At 42.3% G+C, this 21,025-nt stretch overlaps 1 protein-coding gene across 2 annotated transcripts in view; it reads right to left on the bottom strand.

Moving 5' to 3' along the window:
• The window catches only part of LOC145354908 (protein kinase C beta type), a 275,938-nt gene that overhangs the window by 137,135 nt on the left and 117,778 nt on the right, over positions 1–21,025 (bottom strand). For both annotated transcript variants that reach the window (XM_080206533.1, XM_080206532.1), the window contains exon 3: positions 468–550. In XM_080206533.1, coding sequence (XP_080062659.1) covers positions 468–550 — 83 coding nt within the window. The remainder of the gene's footprint in view (positions 1–467; positions 551–21,025) is intronic.

Raw genomic sequence — 21,025 nt, 5'->3', positions numbered from 1 at the left:
ATTGTCACCACTATCTGGGGGCTACTGAAACCATTTCTTGAAAATAGCAGTGGCAGCAAAGGAAATCATACTGAAGCCTGGGTACCACTCTCCTGCTGTCATTAGAGAGATAGCAGTGTCCTTCCTGGTATAGAAAGAAGATTTAGTTAGGACCTAAAGGCAATGGAAACTGACTTACGTGAACAATCTTTCACCCTGTCCATGTGGGTTAAGCATCTTCAAACATCCATTACACTCCCACGTTGATTGCTACAACCTAAACATTACTGACAATACACCAAATCTCTAAAACCTGGTTATCACTGATATTGCATTCCAAACTGTCCACACCTCTATCGTAGCAATGTACCTTACTCAACCCTAAATCCCTGCAGTTCAGCATTTATTAAACTACTGACACACTCACTCCTACATAATTACTAGTGGATATATTTGAAACCTTTGAGCATTGACAAAAATGTTCTTACCTCAGAGGCTGGTCCTGTATCTGCACCCGGGCAAGAGAAGGTGACAAATTCATGACATCGTTTGTGGACGACAAAAGAGCAAACTATAAATGAGAACATAGAATATTATCAGTCAAATGATATCCCAACCAATGAGCACCCACCAATCAAAGCATATCAACCAATAAATCAATCAGAACATATAAACCAGTCAGCCAATGCACATCAACTAATCAGTGGGATTAGGCAGATAATTTAGTGCTCATTGCACTTGGGATTCACATGAGCCAGAAAGGAATGAAAATTTATATTTGCTCAATCCCCACCTTTATTGTTTACAGTGCAAAATAATTAAAGGTCAACAAAAGCATTCTGAATATCTCTGCAAATAATGTGCATGAAATAATAGCTCCTCTGTAAAAATTCAACCACAATTATTTCATTGAGCTGAAAAAACAATTGTACCTGTCATCCTTTAAACAATGCCTAGAGAGCTGGGGATAATACGTGTCCCAACCATGCACACTCATTACTTCTAAACCACCACCCACATCATTAGGTGCATTTGGTTTGCTATCAGCTCATGATATTGATTAGAATTGTCTCCCAGTAGCAACCCAAGAATGAATTGCTACAAGAAAATGAACATTGTAGTTTTTATTACTGCAAACTTCAGTTAGATTTCAATGCGAGCGTAAGGAGCAGTCTTCTATTCTTTCCTTTTTACCTCATTGCTCTTAAAGCAATGGTTTATGACTACCTGCAATTCTTAGGCTGGGATATTTGGGATTTTCACCTCACACCTCCCACTCAACCCGAGTTCTCCCGGTGGCATGTTTTCTGGCAGTGAAGGCAGCTCATCGTGGCCACCAGTAGGATCTTCTGTTCCCACCTATGTCCATAGTTTTTGTATGTCTCGCCACCCCACCGCCAGGGGACCTACCATGGGTGGCCTCCATCAGTGGGACAAGAAGATCCCACCAACAGAAAAGCCTGGAAAATCTTTCCCTTATTCCCTCATTCAAAAGGCTATTCAGTTGTGAAGTCATAACAATATTTTTACAGGCTAATTTATATTGATAGTCACAGGTGTCAGTCCATTTGATGCATTCTGTGTTAGCATTAAATAGTCTGTACAACAAGGGGTCAATAAAGAGCAAAGCTCCATCTTCACTGTCCCATCAAATGAGTTGCTGAGCAGAAACTGATAGCCAAATTCCACACACAAGGATGATCTCAACCAGGGTCTGGGGTTCATGTCACATTATCTGTAACCCCCACAACTTGCCTGGGCTTGCAAAATCTCACTACCTATCCTGGCTGGAGACACACATCTCTTTAACCTGTGCTTGGCCCTCTCCACTCACATTGTATGTACATTTAAGACTTGATTACCTTAAAGACTCACATTCCAACCATTATCTTATAAATTGAATTTGTCTGTATATGCCTTGTTTGTGAACACAACTCCTCACTCTGCTGAAGGAGGAGAGACACTCTGAAAGCTTGTCATGCCAAACAAACCTGTTGGATTTTAATCTGGTGTTGTGAGACTTCTTACCCATCAAATGCACCCAGGGCAGATAAAACTCTGTTTAGATACAAGGTAAAGTTCCATCTTCACTATCCCTTCAAAACACAGGTATGACACAAGTTTTAATTTATTCTTTCATGGAATGTGTGTCATTGGAAAGGTCAGCATTTGTTAACCATCCCTAATTGTCCTTGAGATGGTAGCGAGCTGCATTCTTTTACCACTGCAGTCCAACTACTGTAGGTGGACCTACAGTGCTGTGTGGCCAAATGGGCCATCTAAAATGGCGATTTACAGAGGGACAATTGAGCAAGAACTAAAACAGCAGGCTGCAGCCTAAAAAAACAGGTTGCAGCTCAGATGACTGAATACACAGGATATGGGCCATCTCCAGGACAAAGAGGACTTTCTGGTCAAACTGGGGGGTGGGGGGGGGAGAAAGCAGGGGGTTGTTTACCAGACATGGGGTGTCTTAATCCCTTATCTGGGAGAGAAGTGTGTGTCCTATGTGGCCCCAACACCTACAGACATGGCCACTGGGGACACACCCAGAGATTGGTGTCCCAGCTCCCGATTGGACTTTATCAACCAGGGTGATTGGCAATGGCCAAAAGGGGTGCAAAAACCAACAGTGTATAAAGGATGCTACGCAACAAAGAATCTCTCTCTCTCTCTCTCTGACCTCACAAGTGAGCTACAACAATGGTGACCATCGCCAGCAACAACCAGCATGAGGAAAGCCACCACACCCAAGGAGGAAGGAATATCAGAGCCAGAGTGTCAGACCAGACCAAAGGACCCGACTATGCAGAGGATTACAGAGACCAGCATATAGATAAAGGCCAATATCTGCCTGGGTACTTGCCTGTCACGCAAAGTTAAGTCAAGGTCTAGTATTGGACTTGAACTTTAGTATTTCTCCAAGATAACTTATTGTTGGTTGGGTGAGTGATTATTGCTTGTACGTTTAAATAAATATTGTAGTATTAACAAAAAGTCTACTCGCAATTCTTTGTCCACTGTATAAAACAAACTTTGCAGCAGGCACAATAGCTGTTAGAAAGGATGGCCCAGCCTAGTGACATTTGAGAAACAGATACTTTGTTCCCCCGTCAGGATAATGTGTGGCTTGCAAGGGAACTTGAAGGCAATGGTAATTCAATGTGTCAGCTCCCTTTAGCCTTCTGGATGGTAAAGGCTGCAGGTGATGGTGGGAGATTCAGCAGTGGTCTTACTGTTGAATCTCAAGGGATGATGGTTAAGATACTCTCTTATCAGAAATGGTCATTACCACTTGTGTGGAATGAAAGTTACTTGCCACTTATCAGCCCAAGCCTGAATATTATCCAAACCTTGCTGCATGTCAGCACAGTCAGTATCAGAAGGATGGTATGAAATACTGCACAATCATCAGAAATGATGGAAAAAAGGTCATTTCATTGATGAAGCAGCTGAAAATGGGTGGGCCTGGGGCACTATCCTGAGGAACTCCTGGGACTGAGATGTTTGGCCTCTGAGAACCACAACTGTCTTTCTTTGTTACAAGCAAAATATTGTGGATGCTGGAATCTGAAACAAAAACAGAAGAATACTGGAAAATCTCAGCAGGTCTGACAGTATCTGTGGGGAGAGAATAGAGCCAATGTTTCAAGTCTAGATGACCCTTTGTCAGAGCTCTGATGAAGGGTCATCGAGACTCGAAATGTTTGCATCTTTCTTTGTGCTAGGTTTGACCATCCAGTGGACAATTGTACCCATCATATCCATTGACTTTAGTCTTTCTAGGGCTCCTTGATGCCACACCTTCTCAGATGCTGCCTTGATGTTGAGGCCAATCACTCCCTCTCACTTCTTGAATTCAGCACTATTATCCATGTTTGGATGAAGGCATAATGAATTTGGAAGCTGACTGACCCTAGTAGAAGCCAAATTGAGTCTTGGCAAGTGAGTAACTGTTGTGTAAATGACACTTAAAATTACGATTGATGACATCTTCAATCATTTTGCTGATGATTGAATGTAGGCTGATAGTTTTTAAAAATTCTTTCATGGGATTTGTACATTGCTGAAAAGGCCAGCATTTATTGCCCACCTTGAATAGCCCTTAGAAGGATTGGATTTGTTCTGTTTTTTTTGTGGCAATTTCCCACATTACTGAGCAGATATCAGCATTGCATCTGCACAGGAACATCTTAGTTAGGAGTTTATTATAGAATCCCTACAGTGCAGAAAGCAGCCATTTGGCCCATCAAGTCTACACCGACTCTCTGACACAGCATCTTATCCATGCCCAATGCCTGCAATGCCACACATTTATCCCGTGAATCCCCTTAACTTACACATCTTTGGACTGTGGCAGGAAACCAGAGCACCCACAGATACACAGGGAGAATGTGCAAACTCCAGTCACCCAAAACCGGAATTGAATCCAGGTCCCTGGTTATGGTGCAGCTAGTTATACAGCTTCTATACTACTGCTGGGATCTTGTCAGGAACCTTAGTCTTTACTGTAGCCATTATCTTTAGCCATTTCTTGATATCACTTGGAGTGAATCAAATTGATTGAAGACTGGCATCTGTGATACTGGGGTCTCAAGAGATGGATCATCCACTCTGCACTTCTGGATGAAGATGGTTGCAAAAGCTTCAGCCTTGTCTTTAGTGCTGATGTGCTGGGCTCACAGACTCTTTAGGATGCTGATGTTTGTGAAACTTCTTTCTCCTACTAGTTGTTTAATTGCCCACCTCCATTTAACATTGAATATAATAGGACTTCAGAGCTTACTGCAAAGCTCAGATCCATTTGTTGTGAGCCTACTTTGTTCTGTCTATCACATGCTGCTTCCAATGTTTAGATGCATGCATGCAATCCTGTGTTGTAGCTTCATCAGTTGGCACCTCCATTTTAGGTTTGCCTGATGCTGCTCCTGGCATACTCTCTTCAACTCCACAACAAGCTAAGGTTGATCCCACGGTTTGGTGGTAAAATGAGGGTTATGCAGACCATGACATTACAAATTATGCTCAAGTCCTGAAGTAGGGCTTGAACCTCGACCCTTGTGAATCAGAGGCAAGTATGCTACAGATTGAACTGCAGCTGACATCATTTTGATAGATTGGTAGAAAATGGTGTAAACTGCCATTTATCCTATTTCAAAAGTATCATTAATCATCTACTGGAGAGACACAATGAACATAGCAGCGGCACAGCAGTGAGCACTGCTGCCTTACAGCACCAAGGACCCGGGTTCAATTCTAGCATTGGAAGATTGTGAAGTTTGCACGTTCTCCCAGTGTTTGCGTGGGTTTCCTCCAGGTACTCCAGTTTTCTCCCACAATCCAAAGTTGTGCATGTTAGGTGGATTGGCCATGCTAAATTGCCGTGTAGTGTCCAGAGGTTAGGTGAATTAGTTATAGTAAACCCACAGGACTACAGGGATAGAGTGGGGGGATGGGCCTGGTTAAGATGCTGAGTCGGTGCAGACTCAATGGGCCGAATAGCCTCTTTCTGCACCGAAGGGATTTTACAATTCTAACAAAACATGTGACTTCACTTGATTGGTGTGAAAAAAGTAAGAAGATACACTGTTTACAATATCCCAAAGCACTTTACAATCACTAGTAATGTTGGGGAGGGGATAAATGTTGACAATGTAGGAAGATCCCTGCTCTTCTTTGAGCAGTGATATGGATTTCTTTCTGCCCACTGAAGAGGGCATAGGGGGTCTCTATTTCTCATCTTATCCAAACAAAGGCAGATTCAACACTGCACCCCTGGGTCAGTATTGCAGCGAAGTATCAGTCTAGATTACATACTCAAGGTCGGAATTTTCCCAAAAAAATGGCAGTGTTGTTTCCGGCAAGCAAACCAGTGTGTTTCTCTCCAGAGAAACCAGTTGGTTTCCTCTCCTGGTTTTATGATATTCTGCCAAAAAAAGTCAAGCAGGCATATTTCACGGCATTGTACAAGGGTAGGGCCTCAATACACCAGCAAAACCCGGCTGCAGAGAGATCCGGTGACATCTTTAAAAGGCACCCTGATCAGAATGTGAGTAAACTTCTCCTCCCAGCCCACCACAGGGGTCTCAGGATCTTGTCCCTCTCCCCCAGGGAAATACTTACCTCCACAACCTCGCCATTCCCATAGACAAGAACGCAGGTTCAAAATCGCACCACCACCACTCCACCCGCCCACCCCCACCCCCTCCCTCCCTCCCTCAGGTCTCTGGAATGGGATTTCAATGCAAAATCTTCTGCTTTAGGCAATTGGGCTACCACCGAACCAAAGTGATAGAGGAAGGATTCAACACCACAATTAGAATTAGAAATCTGAGGTGGCAGTAGACAGGGAGCCAACATAGACTAGTGCTGATACAGATGATTGACAAGAAAGAACTACTACAGAATAGGACACAGGCAGCAGACTTTGAACGAACTCAAGTTTATGGAAGATTTTGGAAGGAAGGTTATCCATGAGTGCATTCACATAATTCAGTTTGAAGACAAGAGATAAAGATTTCAGTAGTAATGGTTAAGATAATGGCAGAGATTGACAGCGTTAAGAGTTAAAGTAGAAGTATGTTTTTTCTATTAGTGTCACAAGTAGGCTTATGTTCACACTGCAATGAAGTTACTGTGACAAATCGCCTAGTTGCCACTCACTGGGGCCTATACGGGTACACTGAAGGAGAATTTAGCATTGCCAATGCATCTAACCAGCATGTCTTTCAGACTACGGGAGGAAATAGGAACACCTGGAGAAAACACATGCAGACATGGGGAGAATGTGCAGACTCCACACGGACAATGACTCAAGCCAGGAAACGAACCAGGGTCCCTGGTGCTGTGAGGCAGCAGTGCTGGAGGTGATTGAAGATGGAAACGCAAGGAAGAAAAAGAAAAATGTTATCACTGAACAGTATTGGAAAAGAAAGGAGTAGCTTCATAGCATATTTCACAAAGGAATAATTTTAACATAAGATGAGTACTGCTTAATATTAAAGCTATGTTAACAATAAAGTTAATAAATTTGGTTGGTATGCAAAGAGGAAAATGGGTGAAGCAACTGACAATTACTGAACTAAATTATTGTGCCTCCATTCTACAATATCTGCTTAGTAGCTTTAAAATTACAATCTGTTTAAAAATGTTTTAAAAATGGATGCTATTCTGGTTGGCGGTTGGTGACTAGTAGAGTGCCGCAGGGATCGGTGCTGGGGCCTCAACTGTTTACCATTTATACAGATGATCTGGAGGAGGGGGCTAAGTGTAGGGTGATGAAATTTGCTGATGACACGAAGATGAGTGGAAAAGCAAATTGTGTGGAGGGTGTGGAAAGTCTGCAGAGGGATCTGGATAGGCTGAGCGAGTGGGCGAGGACCTGGCAGATGGAGTACAATGTTAGCAAGTGTGAGGTTATCCACTTTGGCAGAAATAATAGTAGGAGGAGACATTATTATTTAAAAGGTGAAAAGATGAAACATGCTACGGTGCGGAGGGACCTGGGGGTCCTTCTGCATGAGTCGCAAAAACCCAGTCTGCAGGTGATCAAGACGACAAATGGAATGTTGGCCTTTATAGTGAGGGGGATAGAATATAAAAGCAGGGAGGTCTTGCTGCAACTGGACAGGGTACTGGTGAGACCGCAGCTGGACTACTGTGTGCAGTTTTGGTCGCTGCACTTGCGCAAGGATATTTTGGCCTTGGAGGGAGTGCAGAGGAGGTTCACTAGGCTGATACTGGAGATGAGGGGGTTAGACTATGAAGAAAGACTAAATAGACTGGGTCTGTACTCGTTGGAGTTTAGAAGGATGAGGGGGGATCTTTTAGAGACTTATAAGATAATGAAGGGGATGGACGGAGTAGATAGAGGTAGTGAGATTCTTCCCACTTCGAAAGGATAGCAGGACTAGAGGACACAGCCTCAAGTTAAGGGAGCGGGGCGGTGGGGGGCAGTTTAGAACGGAGTTGAGGAGGAACTTCTTCACTCAAAGGGTGGTGAATCTCTGGAATTCACTGCCCGTTGAAGTGGTGGAAGCTACCTCGCTAAATATATTTAAGTCATGGGTAGATAGGTTTCTGATACACAGGGGAATTAAGGGTTATGGGGAGAAAGCAGGAAAGTGGAACTGATCCACCTCAGGTCAGCCATGATCTTATTGAATGGCGGGGCAAGCTTGAAGGGCTAGATGGCCTACTCCTGCTCCTATTTCTTATGTTCTTATGTTTTTTCCTGAAGTGTGACAGTACCAATATGGTAAACATTTCTAGTGATAACTCTGCCAAACTGAAAGTCCAGCAAGTCTTTGACCTACTGCAGACTATTTTAGTGAGATCAAGGATTACAGAAAAGCAAAATGTTTCTTCAACCAGTGGTTAAAGTTGTCTCTGCTATCATTACTCATACTTTAGGGTCCTTTACCGCTTCTTACTTCAACTTTAGCTGATCGCTGTGGATATTTAGGAAAATGTTCACCCTTAGCACTCATCTGTGTCACTCAACTGATAACTTTAAAAATTGTTCAAAAGAAACTCTTCACCAAATAGAACAGAACCAGAAATGAGAATCGACAACTAGAAAACACTGGATCTCAGCAGGTAAGGATAACAAAGCAATTCTACCAGACAACCATCATGGAAGACTGACAGAATTTTTAATGGATGCAACAGCAATCACTTATAACCACTCTGTGCTTTCAACATTTTCTTCTTACATCTCACAACCAGACATCATAAATAGGAGTCTTTAAAATTAACTCATTGTGTTGAAAATTCATAATCATAGAGCAGCTGGAGGCACTCCAGATCAGGCAGTATGTAGGGCAAGAAGCTCAGATAAAAGTCCACCGCTTGCACCAGTAATCTCAACTCGTGCTATCATGATATCACTCATCCTTACTGGTTGACTTGGAGCTTTATAAAGTAAAATTTAGAATCTAAAGATGTTACAGAAACAGAAACACTTGGGGGTACATGTGCAAAATTGTTCAAAGTGGCAGGGCAGGCTGAGAAAGTGATTAAAAGTCATACAGGATCCTGGGCTTTATAAACAGATGTGGAGATGCTGGCATTGGAGTGGGGTAAATACAGTAATAATAAATCTCACAACACCAGGTTAAAGTCAAACAGGTTTATTCAGTAGCTCAAGCCATTAGCTTTCGGAGTGTTGTCCCTTCATTAGCTGAGTGGGAATTCTATTCACAAACAGGGTATATAAAGCCACAAACTCAATTTACAAAATAATGGTTGGAATGCAAGTTTTAACAGGTAATCAAGTCTTAAGGATACAGACAATGTGAGTGGAGACAGAGTTAAGCACAGATTAAAAAGGTGTGTATTGTCTCCAGCCAGTACAGTTAGTGAGATTTTGCAAGCCCAGGCAAGTCATGGGGATTGCAGATAGTGTGACAAGAACCCAAGATCCCAGTTGAGGCTGTCCTCATGTGAGAAACTTGGCTATCAGTCTCTGCTTGATTCTGCGCTGTCATGTGTCGTGAAGGCCGCCTTGGAGAACGCTTACCTGAAGATCAGAGGCCGAATGCCTGTGACTGCTACAGTGTTCCCCAACAGGAACAGAACACTCTTGCGTGGTGATTGTTGAGTGGCATTCATTCATCCGTTGTCATAGCATCTGCATGGTCTCCCCAATATACCATGCCTTGGGACATCCTTTCCTGCAGCGTATCAGGTAGACAACGTTGGCCGAGTTGCAAGTGTATGTAATGTGTACCTGGTGGATGGTGTTCTCATGTGAGATGATGGCATCTTTGTCGATGATCCAGCATGTCTTGCAGAGGTGGCAGCGTTGTGTGGTGTCATGGTCACATTCTCCTGTAGGCTGGGTAGTTTGCCGCGGACAATGGTCTGTTTGAGATTGTGCGGTTGTTTGAAGGCAAGAAGTGGGGGTGTGGGGATGGCCTTGGCAAGATGTCCGTCTTCAATGACATGTTGAAAGCTCTGGAGAAGATGTCTTGCTTCTCCACTCCGGGGAAGTCCTGGACGAAGAAGGGTTAGCTGTCTGCCGTATCCTGTGTTGTCTTCCAAGGAGGTTAGTGTGGTTGTTCGCTGTGGTGCGTCAAAACTGTCGATGAGTTGAGCACCATATCCTGTTCTTATGAGGGCATCTTTTAATGTCTGGAGGTGTCTGTTGTGATTCTTCTCATCTGAGCAGATCCTGTGTGTACGGAAGGCTTGTCCGTAGGGAATGGCTTCTTTAACATATTTAGGGTGGAAGCTAGAGAAATGGAGTGTCATAAGATTATCCGAGGGCTTGCAGTACAGTGAAATGCTAAGGTGACTGTCCTCCATAGAGATGCGTGTCCCCAAGAGTACAACCAATTCCGGAGGCTAGTCCACGGTGAGTTTGATGGTGAGATGGAACTTGATGTCATCATATAGTCATTTCAGTGATTGTTCACCATGAATCCAAAGGAAGAAAATGTCATTGATGTATCTAGTATATAGCATCGGTTGAAGGTCCTGTATGGTGAAGAGGTCTTATTCCAAACTTGTGCATGAAGATGTTGGCAATCTGAGGTGCAAATTTAGTCCCTATGGCTGTTCCGTGTGTCTGGATGAAGAACTCGTTGTTGAAGAAGACGACATTGTGGTCCAGAATGAAGATGAGTTGTAAAATTGCATCTAGAGATGGGCAGTTGTCGGCGTTAAGTACTGAGTCAGTTGCAGCAATGCCATTGTCATGCAGGATGCTGATGTAGAGTGCCAAGACATCCATTGGTGACGAGGAGTGCTCCTGGTTCAACTGTTCCACGTGTGCTGAGTTTCTGTAGGAAGTCTGTAGTGTCGCGACAAAAGCTGGGGGTTCTTTGTACAATGGGTTTCAGGATGCCCTTGACGTAGCTGGAGAGGTTCTCGCACAGGTTCTCCCAAAGTAATTGCCCGATACGATGGGACAGCCGGGTGTGTTTGCCTTGAGTATCTTCAGGAGGCACCCGCTCAACAATCACCAGGCAAGACTGTTCTCTTCCTGTTGGGGAACACTTCAGCGGTCACGGGCATTCGGCCTCTGATCTTCAGGTAGGAATTCTGCAAAGTGGCCTTTACAACACACGGCAGCGCAGAGTCGCTGAGCAGAGACTGATAGCCAAGTTCCGCACACGAGGATGACCTCAGCTGGGATCTTGGGCTCATGTCACACTATCTGTAACCTCCACAACTTGCCTGGACTTGCAAAATCTCACTAACTGTCCTGGCTGGAGACAATACACATCTCTTTAGCCTGTGCTTAGAACTCTCTTCACCCACATTGTCTGTACCTTTAAGACTTGATTACCTGTAAAAACTTGCATTCCGACCATTATTTTGTAAATTGAGTTTGTGTCTTTATATGCCCTGTTTGTGAATAGAACTCCCACTCACCTGATGAAGGGGCAGTGCTCTGAAAGCTAGTGGCTTGTGCTACCAAATAAACCTGTTGGGACTTTGATCTGGTGTTGTGAGACTTATCACTGTCCTTATAAACAGAGGCCGCAGACATCCATTATACTTCTGGAATTCAATTGCCTGGAATAGCTGCCACTCCAAAAACAATCAAGGTCACAGGTTACAAGAAGATGCAGTTGGGTTGGTTAGATGGGCAGAGCACTGGCAGATGGTATTTAACACTGATGAGTGCAAAGTGATGCACTTTGGATGAAGTAAAAAGACAAGGGAGCATTTAATGAATTAAAGGAAACTAAGAAGTTCAAAAGGAACAGATGGATCTTGGGATATATATTCACAGATCCCTAAAGGTGGCAGAGCACGTGAATAGAATAGTTAAGGTGGCATACAAGACACTTGTTTTTATCAGTCAAAGCATTGAGTACAAGAGCAAGAAGCTTATTTTGGAACTGTACAGAATATTGGTTAGGCCATAGGTAGTTGTGTGTGCAGTTCTGGTCACCTCACTATAGGAAGTATGTGATTGCACTAAACGGAGTACAGAGGAGGTTCACCAGGATGTTGCTTGGGATGGAACATCTGAGCTACAAGGGGAGACTTGAAAGACTTGGATTGTTTTCTTTACAGCAGAGAAGGCTGAGAGGTGGGGGACATGATTGACGTATATAAGATTATGAGGGATATAGACAGTAAATAGGAAACAGCTGTTCCCCTTGGTTGAGGAGTTAATAGTTTCAGAGTAAGGGGCTGAAGATTCAGAGGGTATTTGAGAAATAAAAATCACAGAGGGTGGTGGGAATCTGGAGTGCACTGCCTGGGAAAGTAGTGGAAGCTGGAAACCTTATGATAATGGTTCCAGGGATGAGGAATTTTAGGTATGTGGGTAAAGTGGAGAATTTGAGTTAATTTTTTAAAAAAAGGCTGAGAGACGTATGATTGAAGTGTTCAAAACCATGAAGAATCTTGACAGATTAGAGAGAGAGAGAAACTGTTCATTTGACAGACTAAGAATCAGAGGACACAGATTTAAAATGATTGACAAAAGAATCAACAGTAATGTAAGAGACACTTTATTCATTGAATGGTTAAGATCTGGAATCGCTGTCTGAGAATGTGATGGAGAATGATTAATTATGGCACTCAAAAGGGAATGATAAAGAACTGAAGAAAAAAATATAGAGGGCAACATGGAAAGGGCGTGGGACTGGGACTAGCAGAAATGCTGTCACAGAAAGCTGCCACATATATAATGGCCTCCATTTACCATAGCTTTTCTACAATTCTATTTGCAAACTTAGACCTCAGAGGTTCTTTCAAAGTACCTGCTCATCATTCACCAAAGAACATGTGTTCAGTTGCAAGAAGGTTCAGCACTAGTATTATTCAGAGGTCAGGCACCCAGCTTTAGTATTAGATAAATTAGGATATTTCTGCCAATGCACACAGTCTCTTGAAGTATCATGAAGTGTTTTTGGAAATGCTATGGTCAGTTCCTGGACTCTGCAGGCAGTGCTGCTTCACTCTCAGAAGGGAAGATGATTTTGTAACCTGCCTGCACAAAGGCCTTAGTGGATACGGAGCTGGGTATAGGTTGGACAGAAGTTCTTGTGCTGCTAGGAGATAGCCAAGACAAGCTGAATTCAGTCAGATTTTTCCCTCTATCTTTGAGTATGATTAGCTAGCCTTTGAAGACTTGGCTGAGCTCGAAGTCTCACCATAGAGTGATTGTGAGCTGAAACAGACTGCATTACAAGGCTGCACAGTTAGTGCAGTTTAACCAGCAATAATAGAAATCCTTTAGGTTTAGGTTAACAGAAAAAGAGAACCTCTTAATGTCGCTGCAGGAAGCCAAAGGGAAAATAATAGAGGCTTGGCCATAATTTGTCAAATCTTCTTGGATATGGAAGTTGTGCCAAGGGGCTGCAAGGTTGCCAATTTAGTGCCTCTATTCAGAAAGGGAGAAAGCAATGAACCAGATAATTATACATCAGTCAAGCTAACATTGTAGTGGATAAGCTTCTAGAGGTTATAATGTGATAAATATAATCATCACTCAGAAAGACACAGGTTAATGAAGAACTGCCAGCACAGGTTAGTTAAAGTCAAGTTACATCTAATATATTTAAACACAGCATAATACAAGTGCACAATAGTGTACTTATACAAATGTGATACATGGTAAAGAACATATGTTGCATTTGGTACAACATAAAAATTACCATGTAGCATATGGTATGATATACAGAGTACATGGTACAGCATTAGAGGTACGCTGTAGATACATAGTAGGCTATATCATGTACATTATAATTGGTGCACACAGTATATCATAGCATTATATAAAAGTAGATGTTTCTGATTTAAGGACAAACTAGTGAGAATCAAACATTTCCACAGAAAAAGAGGAAACATTGGCACAAATCTTACGATCTCCAGATTGTCAGACTCTGGAGACATGATGGAAGATGCGCGTCAAGATCCTGTGGAAGTTCTGATGCATGAACCTGTGTGGAAATTGACTAGGATGTTTAAACTTCCTGCTGCTTGGCACCCTCTGAAAATATCTCCGACTCAGAGCTAGAGTCAGAGACTTGGAACGATCTAAGCAACTTAACTGAAGTGTTACTAGAATAATGTTAGACAGATTAAAATCTGGGTAATGCTACAACTGACTCCCCCAGTCACCTCGTCAATCAGATCCAACTACACCCTTGACCTGACACAACTACCTCTGGGCCAAACTTATATTTCCCCAACTTGAACAGACTAACTTGACTACCCATCCAACACAACCTCATACCCCTACTCCTGACCTGTTTATCCCCCCAGTCCCCTCGTCACATAGCTTAATTAGTAGATATTTTCAAAGTCTACTCTGCAACACAACTTTATGATGTTTCAGTAACTCAAAAAACTCAAAGTACGAAGAAAGAAAGGGATAATAAATAAGTAGACAAAAGAACAAGAAGTCATAGAATCATATAACCCTACAGTGCAGAAAGAGGCCCTTCGGCCCATCGAGTCTGCACCAAACACAATCCCACGCAGGCCCTACTCCCATATCCTGACATATTATACCCACTAATCCCTCTCACCTAGACACTAAGGGGCAATTTCTTCGCATGGCCAATCAATCTAACCCACACATCTTTGGATTGTGGAAGGAAACCAGAGTACTTGGGGGAAACCCACACAGAGACAAGGAGAACGTGCAAACTCCACACAGGCAGTGACCCGAGCTGGGAATCGAACCCAGGACCCCGGAGCTGTGAAGGAGCAGTGCTAACCACTGTGCTATCGTGCCGCCCACAAGTCAATGGAAAAGATTTGTGAGAATCATGTGCAGTGTAAAACAGGCTAATGATTCATTGTGAGCTCATTAAGCACCTTATCCCAGCAATATCAGTTCTCAAAGCCCGCTCAGTAATCTTTCAATAGCAGCAAACTAAACAGAACTCCAACTATGATCCACCCTTTGTTCGCAAAATAATTATGGATGGCAAAGACCATCTAGCTCAGTTCATCTCATCTGTCCCAGAATGATATACAAACATACCAGTTCATCTCATCTGTCCCAGAATGATACACAAACATAATAGCAGGGGTATGCCATTCAGTCCTTCAAGCCTGCTCTATCATTTGGCAACATTGTTATATCGTATCAGTGACTACAACTTGAAAGTACCCCATTTGTTATAAAGTGAGTTGGGACAGCACTAAATAAACATACAGGCAGAATTCTCCCATCTGGGACTAGGTCCATTGGCAGGGTGGGTTGGGGATATTTCTTGCTGCAGAGACTGGTGGGAAACCACACAATTTTCTGGACCCAATCTTATTGATTATGCACCTAGGGGTTTATTGCTGTGTTCTGTGGTGGGACGGGCACAATGGTTCAAGTCCTGCCATCATATCTGGATGCCATATTAAAAACATTACTGACTCAATGTTGAAGAAAGAAGATGGATCTCCAGGATCACTCAGGCTGGAAGATGAATTTTCTTGATGACACTGAATCTGGAAGATCCATCTATAGATGCTCTCCCCACCCACTGTTGTAATGCTGCAGGGTACATGATAACTGGCAAATCCAGAGGCAGCCCAGACATTGTTCCCAACCTCTGCATGCCAATAATTGCATCACATTCATTAGATGTGGCCCTTCTAAAATAACATCCATCTTTTTAAATGTTTCAAATAGGCCATGACCCAAATACTGGATTGACATCTGGAAAAAGTCACACTTTTCTTTTTTGAAGACGTTCCGATGATTTAGATGGCTTCTAAATTATTCAAGCGTTCTTGTTCACCAGACTGTAATTAGAATATCATCCAGGTAACATTGCACACCAGAGAGATCAATTAAAATCTGTTCCATCAATCTTTGAAATAAGGCTGGTACAGATGTTATTGCAAAAGGTAATCTTTTACAATGAAAAATACTTCTATGAGTAAGTAATGATTGAGATTTAGCGGCTGCATTCATCTATAAATATGCTTGTGAAGAAAAGATCAATTTTGCTGAATTCCTGCCCACTTGATAACTTAGCAAACAAATATTCAATTAAAGGAATTTGATAACGATCAGCACACAACAGTAGCTTTATCGTTGTTTTAAAATCACCACTAATACAAACTGAACCATCTGGTTTCATGACAGATATGATGGAGGTAGCCCGGTCACTCATTGTAATTGGCTCTAACACAAGTGTTAACACGTTGTATTAATTTTTCTCCAATCTTGGGATGAACTGCAATGACCCCTCTTATGCTTTGAAGCTTTTTGGTTGACTATTAGGCTTTATCTTTGGTTTCACTTGAATTCCTTTCATTGAGCCAACTGTCTCTTGAAATATACTCTTGTATTTATCCAGAAGGTGCTGTAAGTTTGTTTTGGCATCAACCAATCTGTTGACACTGTCCCAGTTAAAGCTTTATCTTCTCCAATTGTGATCTCACAAATAGAGCTAGAAAATTACCATGAACCACAAGAAGAGGCAATTCCACTTTTTGTCCACTCAAACTCCACATTGATCATGATACAAGGTTTTAATGGCACAATCTCTTCCACTGATATCCTTAAAATTACATCAGCTGATTTTAAAGGAAGATGTCTCAGCTTTTGTTGATCTGTAATCTCAGGAGTTAAAAAATACAGCAGCACCACTATCAGCTTTATCCTAATGGGTTGCCCACTTAACTTTGGAATCACCCAGAATCTGTGATTCAGCCTATATGGATAAGACATTCAGTTGGAGCTTGTCATCATATTTCTGGACATTTTGTTCTTCACAGTCATTTTTTTTCCTATGCTATAAATTCTAATGCAGCTTGTCCTCCTTCTTGAAGGTACATAGATTCTTCTTAGAACATAGAAAAACTGCAGCACAAACAGGCCCTTTGGCCCACAAGTTGCGCTGAACATATCTCTACCTACTAGGCTTACTTATAACCCTCAATCCTAATAAGTCCCATGTACTCATCCAGAAGTCTCTTAAAAGACCTTATCAAATCTGCCCCCACCACCACTGCCGGCAGCCGATTCCATGCACCCATCACCCTCAGTGAAAAACTTACCCCCGACATCTCTGTACCTACTCCCCAGCATCTTAAACCTGTGTCCTTTTGTGGCAGCCACTTCAGCCCTGGGAAAAGCCTCTGAGAATCTACCTGATCAATACCTCTCAACATCTTATACACCTCTATAGGGTCACCTCTCATTCTTCATCTCTCCAAGGAGAAAAGACCAAGCTCTCTCAACCTATCCTCATAAGGCATGTCACCCAATCCAGGAAACATCCTTGTAAATCTCCTCGGCACCCTTCCTATGGCTTCCACATCCTTCCTGTAATGAGGCGACCAGAACTGAGCACAGTACTCCAAATGGGGTCTGACCAGGGTCTTATACAGCTGCAGCATTATCTCCCGACTCCTAAACTCAATTCCTCGATTGATGAAGGCCTGTACACCATACGCCTTCTTAACCACATCCTCTACCTGCAAAGCCAACTTGAGAGTCCTATGATCCTGGACCCCAAGATTCTCCTGATCTTCCACACTGCTAAGAGTCCTACCCTTAATATTATATTCTGTCATCCCATTTGACCTGCCAAAATGAAACACCACACACTTATCCGGGTTGAAGTCCATCAGCCACTTCTCCGCCTAGTCTTCCATCCTACCTATGTCTCGCTGCAACTTCTGACATCCCTCCAAACTATCCACAACACCTCCAACCATCGTTTCATCGGCAAACTTACCAATCCATCCCTTCACTTCCTCATCCAGGTCATTTATAAAAATCACAAACAGCAAGTGCCCCAGAACAGATCCCTGGGGCACTCCACTGGTGACCGACATCCATGCAGAAAAAGACCCATCTACAACCACTGTTTGCCTTTTGTGGGCAAGCCAGTTCTGGATCCACAAAGCAATGTCCCCTTGGATCCCACGCCCCCTCACTTTCTCAATAAGCTTTGCATGGGGTCCTTATCGAACACCTTGCTGAAGTCCATATAAACCACATCTACTGCTCTTCCTTCGTCAATGTCACATCTTCAAAAAACTCAATATTCTTCTGAATATTCTTCTCAGACAAAGCTAGTTTAACCCAACAAACTTTAGTAACGTGACCCATTTTATTATAATTCTTGCATTGACTATCTTTGCTCCAACATTCACTCACTGAATAGCCCATTTTGGCACATTGGTGACATGCTTCTTACTGCTTAAACTTCTATGGGCAGTTCCCAACTTGTGGATTTTCATCCCTACATTAAATTGTGCTGTTTCTTAAGCAACCAATTCCTATTGACACTGTGATTTCTACTGCTGTCTTTAAAATCAAAGCATGTTAAGTGAGCAATCTTCTTTGGATAGCCTCATTTTGGAGTCCACAAATGAGGTGATCTCAAAGAGCACCTCCTAATGACTCACCAAACTCACAATGTTGTGCCAGCCTTTTTAAGGTTGCCACAATCTGATGCTTTTATCTTTCACTTGATTCCTTCGGTGGAACCTGAGCTGTTTGACAATGATCAACGGCTTTAGAGAATAATACTCTTCAAGCATCTTTGGTAAGTCATTGTAAATTTTGGTTTCTGGCTTTGCTGGATGAACCGAGCTCAAGCAAATTGAAGGTTTTACTTCATATTGTACTGAGTAAAGCTGGTATGAGCAACTTGTTTGCAATTTTATTCACTTGTTCTAAGTACTGAAAACGCTCAGCATAGAAACTCCATGATTTATTTTCTTCATTGAAAGGTCCCATGGATCCTAATTGACCTACTTCACTTGCAGGCACTGACAACTTGACCGTTCAGTATATTTTTTTCCACTGTCTTCCCAGTACTTCCCTTTTAACTCTGGAGACTGTATTTTTTTTTAAACTGACCCTAACCATAAAGCAAAGCATTCCTTCTTTCCAAATATGCCAGGTACTGCCTGGACTCTCACCCTTCTCTGATCAAAAAAACCCTTTTTAAAACCGCAGAGAGAGCTTTCTTCTAACTTCATCTTCCTGGCACCTAAACTTCAATATTTAATCCTGTTGTCACTTCTCCCCAACCTTCTAATATGAGGACCAACAATGTTATTTTCTTCTACTTTGGGTCTCTTCTTTGTGCTCTCAATAAAACAAAATCTCAACTCATCATCAATTTTCTTCTTGTAATGTCCTAATTATGTTAGAGGTTGTGGCTTTTAAACAAAAAGACAAGATATGGTTTGCATACATAGATTCAAACTAACAACAGATTTATACTAAGACATCTTGTCTGTACAGAGTACAAACTGAAACAAAGCCTGTGCAACATGCTAATGACATCACTTACAAATCATGTGACTGACTCTTACAGCAATCGTGCAACTAAATATACAACAATTGCACCATATATACTGTATACTTCCACAATCTACGTGTACTTTATCACATGCAACAAAAAGATTTTCCATGCAAGATTAGTTTCGGGGAGGAAGACAGAACCTTTGCGCGGTAGGTCAACTTGAAAAACATAATCCAAGATCCAAGCAGGGAAAACCTACAGGGAAATGCATACAATATCGTGGATAGTGATGCAAACAGATACTGATAGGTTCTGTGAGTATGCGGCGATGTGGAAGATGGGATATAATGTAAGGAAATTTGAGGTTATTGATTTTAGCAGTAAAAGAGAAGCAGAACATTACAACGAGATTGAGGAGGGACTCGATTGAAATATAAAATTGAGGGCATAGAGAGAGTAGGCTTTTCCCCTTGGAGGAGAGATCAAATACTAGGGGGCATAGACTTAAGTTCAGAAGCAGGAGTTTAGAGGCGATGTGAGGAAAACCTTTTTCACTCGCAGGGTGGAGGAGTCTAGAACTCTCTGCTTGAAAGGCTGGTGAAGGCAGAGACCCTCATAAATATTTTAGTATGTAGATGTGCATTTGCAATGTCAATGCATACAAGCCTGTGGGCCAAAAGCTGGAAAATGGGATTGGAATAGTTAGGTGGTTTGTCTTTGACTGGCACAGAGATGGTGGATCAAGGGGTCTTTTTCTGTGCTGCATACCTCTATGACTATGAAACTTTTAAATGTTGATGCACAGGAACATGGGAAATCAGCATGCAGGTACAGCAAGGCAATTAGGAAGGCAACCTTTGACCTTTACTGCAAGGGGATTGGAATACAGGAATAAGGGAATCTTTCCACCATTTCATAGGACCTGAGGGGACCACATCTGGATTACTGTGCACACTGTTGATTTCTATATACTTGTCTTGGTGGCGTTACAATGAAGGTTCATTAGGTTGGTTCCTGGGTTAAATAATGGGAGGCTGAGTAAATTGGGTCTATACTCTTTGAAGCTAGAATATGGAGGCACGGTCTTAGAATAAGGGGTCGATCTTTAGGAGTGAGATGAGGAGAAATGTCTTCACCAACACAGTTGGGGATCTTTGAAATTTTTTATCCCAGAGTGTCCTGAACGGAAGACGTTCAAGACTGAGATAGATTTTTGGTCTCTCAAGGAATATGGGGTGTTGGGCAGGATTTGATCATACTGAATGGTGGAGCAGGGTCAGGTAGCTAGATGATCTACTCAAGCTCGTACTTATGCTCCATAACGTACTATGTTTATTATATCATATTCTGCAATGTACCAGGTATTTATTACACGAAAAGGGTGCAGAGGAGATCCACCAGAATGTTGCCTGAGCTAGAGCATTTCAGCTAAGAAAAGCAGCTGGTTACATAGAACATTACAGCGCAGTACAGACCCTTCGGCCCTCGATGTTGTCCGACGTGTGAACCCAATCTAAAGCCCATCTAACCTACACTATTCCAATATCATCCATACGTTTATCCATGTTTATCAGTGGTTAGGCTGGGATGGTTTTCTTAACAGCAAAGAAGGCTAAGAGGGAACCTGATAAAGGTGTACAAAATTATGAGTGATATAGATAGATAAGAAGAAATATTCCACATTAGTCAAGGGTCAATAACCAAAAGACAGATTTAAGGTAAGAAGATTTAGAAGGGATTTGAGGCAAAACAGCTTTTCACCCAGGTGGTGATGGAAATCTGGAACTGACTGCTGGAAAGCGTGGTAGAAGCAACATTTAAAAATAATTTAGATGAACATTTGAAAATTCATAGCATAC

This window comes from Carcharhinus amblyrhynchos, chromosome 18 (genome assembly GCF_965287045.1).
Source record: "Carcharhinus amblyrhynchos chromosome 18, sCarAmb.v2.hapA, whole genome shotgun sequence".
In the NCBI taxonomy this organism is placed as follows: domain Eukaryota; kingdom Metazoa; phylum Chordata; class Chondrichthyes; order Carcharhiniformes; family Carcharhinidae; genus Carcharhinus; species Carcharhinus amblyrhynchos.
This window is presented reverse-complemented; position numbering and strand designations above follow the sequence as displayed.